Source organism: Populus euphratica, unplaced genomic scaffold (genome assembly GCF_000495115.2).
Source record: "Populus euphratica unplaced genomic scaffold, PopEup_1.0 scaffold111.1, whole genome shotgun sequence".
NCBI classification, from domain to species: Eukaryota; Viridiplantae; Streptophyta; class Magnoliopsida; order Malpighiales; family Salicaceae; genus Populus; species Populus euphratica.
The window spans coordinates 993,664-1,008,757 of NW_011499877.1; the positions used below are offsets into that span (position 1 = coordinate 993,664).

The window sequence follows — 15,094 nt, forward strand, 5'->3', positions numbered from 1 at the left end:
TTGTTTATAATTTATACAATTAACCTCCCTGTGGTTCGACCTCGGTCTTGCCGAGTTATTTATTACTTCGACACTCCTGCACTTGGAAGAAGATATCAATCTTTTAGTCATGTCAATTCCTTTAGGGATATATGATCTTGATATTATATTAGGAATGGATTGGTTGGGCAAGTATAAGACCCAAACGAATTGCTTTGTAAAAAAAACAACATGTTATGATTTACGGGTGAGAGAGTAGTTTTTCGAGGAGAAAGAAATGTTATACCAAATTGTCTTGTTTCCACTATAATGACATAAAAAATGATGAGGAAAGGATGTAAGGTTTGTCTTGCCTTAGTGGTGGATATCCATGGAAGAAAAGGTGAGTTGGCCAATATGCCTGTAGTATGAGAGTTCTCAGATATGTTTACAGAGGAACTACTAGGATTACCCTTGGAGAGAGAAGTAGAAGTTTCAATAGATACATTATTAGGTATATTCCCGATAGCCCAAACGCCATATAGAATAGCATCAACGGAGCTGATTGAGCTAAAAATATAGTTGCGAGAATTGTTAGAAAAAGGATACATACATCTAAGTAATTTACTTTAGGGCGCCCCTGTGTTATTTGTCAAAAAAAGAATGAACTCTTTGACTCTGAATTGATTACAAATAATTGAATAAGGTGATAATAAAAGATAAATATCCACTTTTATAAATAGATAATTTATTTGATCAACTCAAGAAAGATAATGTATTTTCAAAGATAGATTTGAGATCAGGGTATTACCAATTAAGAATTAAAGAACATGATATAGCAAAGACCACTTTCAGAGCCCGTTATGGGTATTCTGAGTTTTTGGTGATGCCTTTAGGGTTGATAAATGATCTTATGGTATTTATAGATTTGATGAATTGAGTATTTTGACCTTACTTGGATAAGTCTATAATGGTTTTTATAGATGACATACTAGTGTATTTCAATACATATTTGAAACATAAACAACATTTGAGAGAGGTTTTGTAGACTTTGAGAGAACAATGGTTGTATGCCAAGTTGAGTAAATGTGAATTTTGGTTAAAAAAGATGACTTTCTTAAGGTATGCTATATTGGCTGAAGGGATATTTGTTAATCCAAGAAAAGTGAAGGCAATGTTAGAATAAAAGAGGGCCACTAATGTGACTAAAATTTATAGACTCCTTAAGGTTGGCTGGTTATCTTAGAATATTTATTGAGGGATTTTGTACTATAGCAACCTTAATGACTCAATTGACTTGAAAGGAAACAAAGTGGGATTGGACACCCGAGTGTGAAAAGAGTTTTCAAGAACTAAAAAAAAGACTTACTGATTAGTACTTAAAAATTCATTTTTATCAAGGTTTTATATCATTATTTTGCACTTGAAGTATCAATAACTCCTTAAATAAATCATGTTTTATAATAACATATCTAATAATATAAGATGCTTTTAATTTATGCTAAATGTTTATTTTAAATGCAAACCTATCACATAAATAAAAGGATTGATTGATGAGTTTAAGTACTAAAATTGAAAGGACAAAGAGATGGTCAAACTTTAAAAAAAGATGTTGGTATAGTCCAAACTGAAACGCTGTTTAGTAATTGAGTCATATCTGGAGTTATAGATCTCGAATTTAGGTCTACTTTATGGGAGTCTAAGATTTAAAAAGGTCATTTTCAAGTTTAAATTACAGTAAAAACAAATAAGTCTGAATGTGTCCTGCAACCTAAACAATGTTCAGTGTTTAACCCATATCTGGAGTTTTAGAAGTCCAAATGATCTCAATTTTTTTCCTGGAAAGTTGAGATAATTTCCTAGAACTTTCATGTGGAGGTCTGGTTCAAATTCTAACATTGATGTTTTATTCGAACAAGAAGATATGGATTATCACCAATTTAAGATGTGATCACCCACTCATCAATTAGTTATCAAATTAATAGTTTTTAATTTTAGCCTAAAAGGAGGCATTTGTGATGCATTTAGGCATTTTGGGTTTCTAGATCAATAATATACTTTTTCTTTCTCTCTTTGTATTTTTGTAATGCTTAAGTTTTGGTTTTATTAATATTTTATCTATGCCTTTCAATTCCTTTCCTTTACTTAGTTAACTTTTGGTTTATTTATTATCTTATCTTATTTATTTACGTTTCTCTTTTTCATTATGTTTAGCTATGTTTAGTATGTCAAGATGAAAAGGTTACACTAATATTTACAAGTATTAGCATTATTCGAATAAGATAACTAATGTACTCATGTTAACAATTTATAATATGATTAGAATCTCCTTTGTATGTGGTTTTCATTTGAATAATAAGAGTTTGTACTATACTTATTTGAAATACCATTAGTGGATCCTCTAACTTTAACATTTGTTATTATCATTGTTTAATCCTTACATTAATCTTCCATCTCAAAGTTCTCGTCAACTTCTTCTTCTTCTTCTTCTTTTTCTTTTTCTTCTATTATTACTATTACTATAACTATTATTATTATTATTATTATTATTGATGTTGTTGTTGTTCTTATTGTATTGCTGTTATTTATAATTTATATAATTAACCTCCTTGTGGTTTGACCCTAGTCTTGTCGGGTTATTTATTACCTCGACACTCTTGCACTTGAAAGAAAACATCAATCTTTTAGTTGCGTCACTTACCACTATACAGATGTTAGCATTACCCTCAAGAACAAAAGGTTTTGTGGTATATAGTAACGCATCCAATAAGGGTTTAAGGTGTGTATTAATGTAATATGTGAGGGTTATTGCTTATACTTATAGAAAGTTGAAGCCCCATAAGGTCAACTATCTAGTTTATGATTTAGAATTGGCCATTATAGTATTTGCCTTACGAGTGTGGAGACGTTACTTGTATAGGTTTCGGGTTTAAATTTTTACTGATTATAAAAATTTAAAATATTTAATGACTTAAAATAAGTTAAATATACGACAAAGACAATGGGATGAACTGATTAAAAATATGATTGTGTGATAATTTATCACCCGGGAAAAGTAAGTTTTGTGGCGGATGCTCTTAGTCATAAAAATAGGGTATCAACTTTGGAATCAGATGATTATGATGAAAAATAATTGTTAGAGATGAGGAAAATTAATGCCAAGATGGAGATTGGACCTGAGGGTTCTTTGTTAGCTCAATTGAAAGTGGGATCAACATTTTAGGAAAATAATATTAGGGGCTCAGCTAAATGATATTTTAGCTAGGAAGATAAAAGATAAGATTGAATTTGGGGTTGAAACTCCTTTTCAAAATTTAGATAATGGAATGGTGGTAATGAGAAAAAGAATGTATATACCGGAAGATGTAACTTTGAAAGAAGAATTATTGAAAAAGGCGTATGAGACCAAGCTTAATATGTATCATAGAAGTACTAAGATGTATAAAGATTTGAAGTTGTATTAACGGCCAAATATGAGAAAACAAATAACTAAATATATAACTAGTTATGTTATCTGCCAATAAGTGAAGGCAGAACATAAAAAATTGACAGGGCCTTTGTAGTCGTTGTTGATACCCTAGTGAAAATGAAAAAAATATCACTATGAACTTTGTATTTGGTTTACCTAAAAGGAAGAATGACAATGATGCGATATGGATGATAATAGATAAACTGACCAAGTCTGCTCTCTTTTTACCTATGAAAATGGCCTACTCCGTTGATAAATTGGCTTGATTATATATAAATAAAGTGGTAAGGTTGCATGGAGTATCCATGTCGATAGTTTTAAACAAGAATCCTCGGTTTACTTCTCGATTATGGCCAAGCATACAACGTGCTTTGGGAGCGAGTTTGAATATGAGCACAACTTTTCATCCTCAGACTAATGGGTAAACTGAAAGAACAATCCAAATCCTAAAAGATTTATTAGGAACTTGTGTATTAGAGTTTGATGGTAATTAGGAGGATCATCTATCCTTAATGAAGTTCATTTATAATAATAGTTATCAAGTCGTTATAGGAATGGCCTTGTATGAAACTTTGTATGGTAGGAGGTGTCAGACTCCTGTGATCATAATACTAGGTGAAGACTTATAAAGAAACCTTTCTTTTATAAGAACAAGATGTCAAATATTTGTTTTTGTTTTAGTCTAATTCTTAAAGGTCATCGTGGTGTCGGGTGTGATAAAATGACAACTCCACTAGGAACTTTTAGACTAAGCTTTTCTTTTTATCTTTCTATTACTATTTTATTTGTTGTGTTGGTTTATTTTTTTGCTTTTACTGTTTTAGCATACATTCATGTTTATATGATTATGTATCACTTTTAAGAGCACACACCCTAAACTTTAGGATGGATGAGGAAATAACGATACCTTAATTACTTTAGCTTGGACAAAACTCATGAAATCATCCAATTTTTTCTTGATTATTTACTTGTAACTGGTTGACATGATAGTATTCAGGGCCTTTATCTTCACACTCATTATAAACTTTATATTGACCTTTCAAGGATAATCACTAAGCACGCAAGAGATTTTTTAAGACTAAATAATAACCTACACCTCGATACATTTAATGACTAAAACTTATCTATTAGGTTGAGCTAAGTATAATCTCATTATAGCAAGCCCAACATATGGCATCTTGGATTCGAAGACCATCGAGTAATAAATAGCCTTCACATGAGAATTTTACCAAAAATATAAGTTGTTATGATTGACATAAAAATATATCCTAAATTGAATATCAAAAAGCTATCACAAGCTTAAACTTAAGGCAAGACTGGACAAGGATCTCGTTAATATGATAATGAGATCAAGTTTTTAAAATCCATGAATAATGAATTGTCATCTTGTAAAGGGCAAATCCATATTTAATATGTATTTTTTTTGTTAATAATATCATCACTTTTGCATTTTATATCTTTTGCATTTTATATTTACTTTATATAATTGTATGATTTTTACTTAGATATATAGACCCTCATTAAGTTGTATTTATAACACTCAGTTGAGAAAAAAAAAATAAATGAATAACAAAAAAAAATCAATTAAAAGCTCAACTCCAAAAAAAATTGGGAAATCCTACACAAGAAGTCGTAAGCTTGCTAGTCTAGTTAATCAGACTTAAGATCTAAATCCAAAGAAGAAACATATGCACAACCTGCAATCATAGCTCACTTTGCATTATGTCCACAGCTCCTTTCAATCTACAAAATATAAGGACAAATAAAGCAAGCTTCACTTGAATCTCAATAAGTTACGTGTTTCATATATATATATATACACACACACGCACGCACACTTAACCAACGTATCGTATATGGATGTCCCTTATCGTTGATCTGACAGTGAAGGAATATAAAAAAAACAAGGTAATAAAAATATAACATAAAATAATTTACTGTACTGGAAAAAGAATGAGGACGATTGAGGAAAATAACTTATATCTTCGTGTGCAGGTTATAAGATTTGTAAAGAATGAGGGCGATTATAGAATAAATTGCATCATTATGTGCAGGTTACAAGATTTGTTTAGTGTCTAATGTTACCGTTCCAAATTTAATAAAATTATATTAATATTTTCTGTTTAAAAACTTATATTAAATATAAAATTCTAATTAAATTAAAAAAAAAATCAAACCACTTTTAATTTAGATCAAATATCCCCATTAAAATGTTTAGAACAATCCAACTTGCCTGTTGATGAGATGTTTAGTGGCCAATATCATCATTTCAAATTTATTAAAATAATATTAATATTTCAAGTTATAAAACTTTATAGAATATAAAATTTCAATTAAAAAAAATTAAACAAACACCACTTTTAATTTAGATCAAATATCCCCGTTAAGAATGTTTAATACAAATTATCCAAATCACTTAAATCTGCAATTTCATTAATTTGAATACATCTAATAAATTAGTCAACAGCTAGGCAGTTTTTTCAACTGCAATAGCCTGGCACCCAATTAATTTCTCTGTTGTAGCGTCTTTGCTAAATTATAAATTTATTCAGGGAAAGTTTAAATGGCAGAGATTATGATATGTCATGAAAGAAGAGGAGCCATAGTCATAACCACCCACCATTTATTTTCACAAACCATGAAAGAAGGGGGAACCATTACTCATAACCACCCACCATTTATTTTCACAAACACCACTTTACAACAACGCCCTACCAAACATATAATCAAACGAGAAGCACAGAAGCTAATATACAAGCACTGTCCGGCATCCCTCTAATACTTAATCATTTGACTAGACAAAAGCTGAAAGAGAACCCAGTTTCCAGCTGCGAATATGAAAAGCTACACAATCTCCCTGGTTCGCAGGCCTATGGACACTTGGTCTTGTTCCCATGGGTGGTCATGTCAGTATAGCATGTTCCACATACTTCTCTGTTCCCTGAGGTCCCAGGCGGCACACACTTGCACCTTACACAGCAGGTGCCACATGCCCTAGTGCACACATTAGGCCTTGAGTGAAGACTGCACCTCTGCTTGCATAACCCTCCACAGTCTGAGGATCAAAGGAGAAAGAATTGTCAAATAAACAATACTGGGAAAGGGTAATCAAACATTGCATACACTATGGATCAAATCAATTTCTTTATGGAACAAGTTGGAGTATGGTAACACCCTTTAGCTCCTAATCCCTACCTATGTCTTGCATGAGCCTCCTGTTTCCACCTCTCACAACAAGCTGGAAGAACACCCACAGAAGCAGAAACAGACCATTAGCAACAGCATTAGTTAGAAACGTTCAGCCAGAAATACTGAAAATAAAAGTAAACATGTGAAGTAGGGGATGGTCGTGTCTTGCCTGGCCACCGTGGAGTATTCCGGTATCTATCTTGAGATCAGATGAAACCTTCATGTTATAACAACATGCAAGAGAAGATCATGGTTGAAGTTAAATCACAGTACTCCTTAACAAAACCCCAAAAACATAGTAATTAACCCCGTACCTCTGCAAGGCAGAAAACAAAAACCATCAAAGCAAGAAGCAAACGTACTGCCATGGCTAACTAGCAGCCACTTGCTTGAAATTAAGTAAATTGTAAAGCACACGAAGAACTGCTGGCATCGCCATGCACTTTATAGAGGTCTTGTGGACACTTAATGACTAAACTAGTCACTCGTAGGGTTCGTAATTACAATGTGCCCTGCATGGCTTACGGGGTCATTTCATCGCCGGGCCAGGCAATAGGCATAGCTCCACGCAAAACAGCTTTAACGTGAGCATATCTTGATGATGATGTTATAAGCAATCCCTGTAGCTAGAGGTCCCACGGAAGCTGAAAATATCCAAAGTTTTCGTTCTCAACTCAGGGCTCAAAAGTCATGCCTGGTCTCAAGAGACGACAAACAATTAAAGCACTGGTTCATAGGAGATGATTAACAGCAGACCCTGCAAGCTGGGGTGTATAAGGAACTGGCAGGTCGGTACAACTCTAGTAGGATATTTGATTGGTTGCTTTTTGAACTCTGGATTGATGATATCAGTGATCCAGCTGGACTCTTTATGGAGGCCAGGAGGCCAGCTAGCTGGCTTGCATTTTCATCGTTGAAAATCTCAAGACACAACACTCGACGTTTGCAGGTTTAGCGTGGGGTCGAGAGTAAAAGGAGATGGCTCTTTTTTTTTCTTTTTTTTTTCCAACAGTTGGATGACAAGATGTTTACTATGCTAATGTCATTTTCTGTTTAATGTACCTAATTACAAATATTTGAATAATGTAAATAAGCATAAAAAAACAAGAAAATAAATTTTATTGTTATAAAAAACTATATTCTATGTGTGTTTTTGGTTTAAAAATACACTTGATGTTTTAAACTTAAATGAAAACCAAAACTATCATCTTTTTCAATGTTTTTGTTTGAATCCTCTCATAACATGTATTACTTTGTAATTTGTTTTTAATTTTTCCATCAACTTTGTCTTTTTCTTCAAGATATAATTATGGCTAATTAGTTTGCTTTGTATTGAAAGTTCCACTACTTTTAATGGTTATGGATGATGAACTTAATTTTATTATTAATTATTTTTTACAAATATTATAATGAATTATATTAGTAGGTTTACTGTTTTTTAAAATTGTTTAAAATAAAATCTTTATAAATTTTGATTCTATACAAATATTATACTCTTGATTTTTCTCAAAATTCATAGTTAGTAATAACTCAATATTAATTAATTTTTATATAAAATTACAATTTGTATTTAACAACCTTCCATACTACATCATATCACAAGTTTTAAACAAGTAAAAAGATATATATTCTTTTATTATTCTCATTCTTTATAATATTTATTATATTTATTTAAAAGGTTCATCAAATAAATATTTATTTTCAATATACATTTCACAATTTATGAGTATAAATTACTACTCCCAAAAATTATTTTGAACCTTTTTATTTTCAATAATAAGTTCGACAGCTAGTTTTCTCTAATGTTAGCAATATGAGCATATCATTAAAAGTAAAAAGCTTTTAAAAAACATCTTTAATATAACCTTTTCTATATTTAGTATTTTTAATATTGATGAATTTTTCATGATTATATATTTACTATCTACTTCTTAGCAGGTGAAGAACATTTTCTTTCTATTAAAGATAAATTTTGTTATACAAATGTCAATTTATCACTACTCGAGATTCTTTATTAGGTTGATCTTAGATATAATCATAAATAAACTTATCTTTAACATCTTATTCAAGAGTTTCTTCACTTAATGACATTGGCTTGAATAAACTTTTCTTCATTCTTTTTTAGAGGTAACCTATTGAAACTTATTTATATAATCTTTGACTTAGTGTCCAATCTTATTGAAGATAAAATATTTGTCATCAAATTTCTTAACAATTCCTTTATTCTTAACAATATTTGAAATCGCCACCTATTTCCTCTACTTTTCGATAACATGTATTACTTTGTAATTTGTTTTCAATGCTTCCATCAACTTTATCTTTTTCTTCAAGATACAGTTATGGCTGATTAGTTTGCTTTCTATTGAAAGTTCCAGTACTTTTAATGGTTATGGATGATGAACTTAATCTTATTATTAATTATCTCTTACAAGTATTATAATGAATTATATTTGTAGGTTTACTGTTTTTTAAATTGTTTAAAATAAAATTTTTATGAATTTTGATTCCATACAAATATTATACTCATGACTTTTCTTAAAATTCATAATTAGTAATAACTCAACATTAATTGATTCTTATATAAAATTATGATTTATATTTAACAATCTGTGATACTATATATCATAAATTTTAAATAAGTAAAAGAATATACATTCTTTTATTATTCTTATCTTTGGTTATAATACTTATTATATTTATTATACATTATTATATTATTCTCATGCTTGATTATAATGCTTATTATATTTATTTAAAGGGTTCATTAGATAAATATCTATTTTCAGTATACATTTCACACTTTATGAGTATAAATTACTACTCTCAAAGATCATTTTAAATCTTTTTATTCTCAATATTAAGTCCAATACCAAGTTTTCTCTAATGTTAGCGATACAAGCATATCATTGAAAGTAAAAAAATTTAAAAATACATCTTTAGAATGATCTTTTCAATATCTAGTATTTTTAAGATTGATGAATTTTTTATGTTTAAATGTTTACTGTCTAATTTTTAATAGGTGAAGAACATCCTCTTTCTAGTAAAGATAAATTTTGTTACACAAATATCAATTTATTATAAATAAACTTATCTCCCACGTTTTATTCAAAAGTTTCTTAACTTTAATAACATTAGCTTAAATAAACTTTCCTTCATTGTTTTTTAGAAGTACTCTATTGAAACTTATTTATATAATCTTTGAGTTAGTGTCCAAATAAAATATTTGTCATCAAATTTCTTAACAATTCCTTTATTCTTCACAAAAAGCTTTATTATTATTATTATTATTATTATGGAGCTTCACTATTTATTCAACCATATTTTTTCTGGGAGCTATTAAAGGAGGATTTCTTCTTTTCTTATGTAACTTATGTGATTTCTTTCATCTTTAACTTCGAAATGAGATCTTCAACTCTCATCTCCTTTCATGTATGTCTAAAGTAGTTTTTAAAATATTTTTAAAATGGTGATAATTTTTTAATAATAGTAGCCATTTAAAAATATTCACTCAGAATCATTTCCTCAATATGAATATTAGAACTTTTGGATTTAGTTCATTATAGTCCTTCAATCGACCATATTGAAGTTAAGAATTTATCAATTGTGAATTGTTTCATACAAGCATCCTCAACCTTGTACTTTTGATCCAATAATTCTTGTGGTATCTTAGTACTATTAATGTAATTATACACATTATAAGATGAATTGTTCAAATTACTTAAGATACTTTTAGACATGAAACCATTCCTACAGAATCAATAGCTACTGCAATAATGAGATCAAACTCTTTTTCTATCAACTTTAATGCATGTTTCGTTAAAACTTTTGTCATGTTTAAGGTGGCAAGATAAAAAAAAAATCTTTTGTTGCAACCTTTTGAATTTTACACCACTAAACTTCTTAATTTTCTCATCACACATCATGAAAGATGATGATAAAATCCTTTCTCCTAAAGTAATACTTGTTGAAGCGAGATTCTCTTAAATAGAACTTACACTTTTCTATCCCAATAACCGGAAAAAAAATTGATTATATTTTTGTGCAAGTAAAAACAAATGTTTGTATAAATAAACTACTTAACAATAGTAAAAGTATGTAAATATAAAATGAATCAAACTAAAAAATAAAATGAAACTTGGCCGTGAGATTGTTAAGAATTTTTTAGTTTAATAAAGATATTTAAAGGATTATAAATATATAAAGAAATGAACAACTGACAACTATATTAGATAAAATAAACATAAAATTTAAATCAATATAAATAAAATACTTCCTTACAAAATTTTAGATGAATTTTTTTTTGTTGTCAATAATTATATCCTCTATTCTTAAGACCAAATTACTTATTAGTTGCTATAAATGGTCTATCACAAGTACTTTTTAATATTTCAACACCATTATTTTAAAATATTACAAATACAAAAACTAACTTAATTTTCTTTCCACATAAAAGAACCTAAAGCTAGAATAAGAGGAAAACATACAAAAAAGAGAGACAAAAAAGAGTAGTAGAAGAAAATATGTATAAAGGTTTTTTAAGATTAGTTTTTTCATTAAAAGCAAAAATACAGTTATAACAATGGAATTGCATTCCTCAATATTTTAAGTCATTCTCTTAATTAAATAATTTTTTTAACTGCATCCCTTAATATTTTATTTTATTTTATGTTAAATTTAGTCTTTATTATTTTAATTACTATTTATTTTATTTTTAATATTTCTATTGAAACTTTAGTTTTTCATTTCATCCCTCAATATTTTATTGATAAAGATTTTGTTCACTTAAAGTTTGACTTCATGATTTTTTTTTAGATTTGCCTTCCATGAGATGATTCTGGCCTTAGAACCCGAGTCATGAGTTTAAAAGAATGGATTGGTTGACTTATATTTTTGTATGTTTTTTTTTACAATTGATTTCTTTTTCTTCCATGAAATTATCCCGATCTTATGTCTTAGGTCACGAGTTTCACAAGTTAACCTAACTTGACTCAAACCAATGTTGTTTATTTTTTTAAAGAAATTATTGAATCTAATAACCTGACTCTCGAATTTCTCTTTCTTCTTTAAAAATACTACCATTAACTAAATATTTTTTTTGGCATACGTGGTATGGCACAGGCCACCAATCTAGTGGTTAAACTAAAAATAATAATTGAATGATTTTGTTTTAATAAAAGGATAGGATTGAAACATGAATTATATAAGAGGTACAATAATAAAATGTATTTTGTAAATTTTGGTAGTAAATAGATTTACTCTTTACAATTCAAATCTTAAATATAATGGCAAGAAAATAATTTTATGAACAAATTAGGCATGGTATGGAGGTTTGCTTAAAATTCCACCAAAGAAAAATATAGTCTTGATTTGCAAAAATTGTCTAATATTTTAATGTCAAAAGAAAAGTTAAAGCTTTGTCCATGCAATATATCATAAACAATTTTTTATATTCAAAAATACAAAAAAGAAAAAAAATTCCTAAAAACATGTTTCAACTATTCACATGCTTATTTTATGATTTTCAACAAAGATTCTCTTGTTGATGTCTTCTTAAAAAAACTTTTTATGCATTTACCCTCATTTGTAATTTTCAATAACTTTTTAAAAATAAAAATTAAAAAATATACTCTTGATACATTTAAGCTATTATTGCATCTATTTTGTAATTCTTGATTACTTTTATTGAATTGATGTTAACATGGTTTTTTTTAAATTCATAACTTATAAAAAAAATGAGAAAATCAAAATAGGAAGTGAGCTAAAGTGCAAAAATAAAATAAAATGAGATTGAAAAAAAATAAAAACAAAGATCAAAATAAAATATAAGTTAAAAAAAAAATGATAAAATTTATGGGCTATAAATAATGGAGGACTTTTGATAGGAAAAAAAAAAGGGAGAAAGTCTTAGCCACCATTATAAGAGAAAATGAGAGAAAGAAAGAAAAAAGAGAAAGGATGCTAAAAATTAGGAGAGAAAGGGAAAAAGAAAAAAGAATAACAAACCCTAACTCCATCATCTTCTTTTTACCTTCCTACACTTATTCTCGCAGACAAAACTAATTGATGGTAGCCAATATCATTGTTGTACAGGGTCAGTTTCTCTATCCTGGCAACCACCACTGCTGACCAACAACTCTATATTTTCTAGTCATGACAGCCCTCTCATTCACATTTTCGACTAAAACTTCTATATTCAATTTATCTCACCTCCAACTCTTATTTTTTAGAAGACAATCACCATTCTCTTTGTATCTGAGCCCTCTACAAAATCTCTCTATCAATCGAAGCCAACAACCCTTGCCTAACCATAGTTCAAAGAGAGAAACACTACCACCAAAACTTCTCTCCTTAATTCCTCTCCTCTGACCTCCAAACAAGACATTATCACCGTTATTTTTCTCCTTTTAATGAGTAATACATAATCATATGAGCCATGTAATCTAATGAATTTTGTGCAAGCAGATTCAAAAACTATAAAGAAAGTCAACCTAAAGATTCAACGACATCAATCTCTCTCCATTGATGATAGTGAATGGCATCGCTAACACTACAAGGAAGACCAAGAGTTTGCACATCTTATAGGTCAATTCACATGCTGATCATACTTTGGTGGCATGTGCAATGATATGCCAATAGTATAGATATACCGTTCACTCATGTTAGACATGTGCTGCCCTTACCTCATTGCATTCCATTTGATTTTAGCCCACCTTAGCCACTTTTATAGGTCAATTTTGAACCCTAGTTAAATTTTCAACATATTGTTGATTTTTTTATGTTGAAATATGTGTTATTTTATATGATTTTGCATCTTTAGTATTTTTATTTATATGTATATGCCAATAATTTTATGTGTGGATGTTTGCTTACATGTTTAATTTTTTTGGTATGATCCATCTTGCATATGGATGTGCATCATGAATATTTGTTATGTTTAAAAAATATTGTAGTTGCATTTTCATATAAAACAAGAAAAAAATATAAACATAAAAAAAAAAAAACAAATTGTATGCTATTTTGATGAATTACGGTGTTATATGTTTTTCAAAAAATTATTTTGTTAAGCATGCATCTAGATTGGTGAGTTCATGAGTGTTTTTAACAATACCCTCTTGATTCACTTTTTCACCATGCAATAAAGTGTTATCCTACCAATAAGGTCATTTTTTAAATGATAACATATGATTTTAAAAATTAAGAAAAAACTATTATTTTTTTATCTTTATTTGTAAATATGCATGTTAATAAGAGTGGGGCCAAAATTATTTTTGTTTTATCATCCATAAAGACCCAACACCCATTTTATATAAAAATCAAAATCAATAAAATCATATATTTTTAGGGATTAACGGTCAAATTTTTCTATATCAATAAAATCACATGTTTTAATGGATTAATATTAAGGTTTCCCTAAACTAAGAAAATCATTTATTTTTAAAAATTAACCTAAAATTTATTGATAAATCTTCTATTTTTAAAAATCAAAATTATTTTTTTATTAAAATAAATTGCGAATAAGCTTAGAAATAAATATAGACAATTAGTAGTGTACATAAAATAAATTTAGAAAAAAATATATAATAAGAATATCTTTTCATTTAAAATAATATAGTAAAAACAACATCAATCTTTTTATATATATAATTAACTTAGTATTGAATGTACGCGACTAGTGTCTCTTTTAGAACTCTTATTTTTTTAATTACTAAATGACAAATCTATTATTTTTTATTTTTATTAACCTCAGAAAGCCCCATATTCATCACGGTGTGACACAAGACATGGTGGAAAACATGATGAAATTGAAAAGCTACCTTTCCGAAAGTGAATTTTGTGAATTTGGAAGGAAAGAAAATACATTTAACAGTAGGAAGGTAGCTTTTAAGCGATGCATGATGTCAACTTGTTTGATGAACAATAACGATGCTGGGTTGTTCTGATAATTTCACTACCATGCTAAAGTTATAACATTGGAATTGCATTAATAGTACTTAAACTAGTCAGTTTATCCACAACAGAATTTTTTTTTTTCTGACACAGAAAAATAAATATATAGCTATTGTTAATAAGTTTTTGACATATGGAAAAAATATAATCATAAATTAATAGGTTAATATTTATGTATAATAAAATAAAAAAATAAAAATCATGTATTAATAAATAAAAAAAAATTGTTGACGCAACACCACGTGTAGGGCTTAAAGTTAATTTTTAATATAGTAAAAAAATGAAGCAATATTGTAAGTGCATTTCATTGTATAATTATTTTTTTAATTGAGAAATACTAAGATGCTATTTAGGCTAAATGAAATAATTTTTAAAATATATGAACCAACAAAATTCAGAAAAAGCTATTAATGCCAATCAAATTCTAAAATTAAAAGATAACCGTTTCCATAAAATTAAAAGATTGGAAAAATAGGATATTTAACTCCAATTTTTTCCTTTAATTTACACATTTTTCTTTTTAATCTTAAA

At 28.4% G+C, this 15,094-nt stretch overlaps 1 protein-coding gene across 2 annotated transcripts; it reads right to left on the bottom strand.

The window, feature by feature from the left end:
- Window positions 1–6,063: 6,063 nt before the first annotated feature.
- LOC105128593 (snakin-2-like) lies at window positions 6,064–7,150 on the bottom strand. 2 transcript variants are annotated; one of them, XM_011030320.1, is made up of 4 exons: window positions 6,931–7,150; window positions 6,787–6,833; window positions 6,623–6,678; window positions 6,064–6,482 (listed from the first exon to the last, which is right to left on the bottom strand). In XM_011030320.1, exons 1-4 carry the CDS (start codon window positions 6,982–6,984, stop codon window positions 6,298–6,300), a joined length of 342 nt encoding a protein of 113 aa, XP_011028622.1. In that variant the 5' UTR covers window positions 6,985–7,150; the 3' UTR covers window positions 6,064–6,297. The 2 variants fall into 2 exon arrangements, with proteins under 2 accessions (XP_011028622.1, XP_011028623.1); XM_011030321.1 differs by having other exon boundaries at window positions 6,623–6,665; window positions 6,786–6,833; window positions 6,931–7,046.
- Between the last annotated feature and the right edge of the window lie 7,944 nt (window positions 7,151–15,094).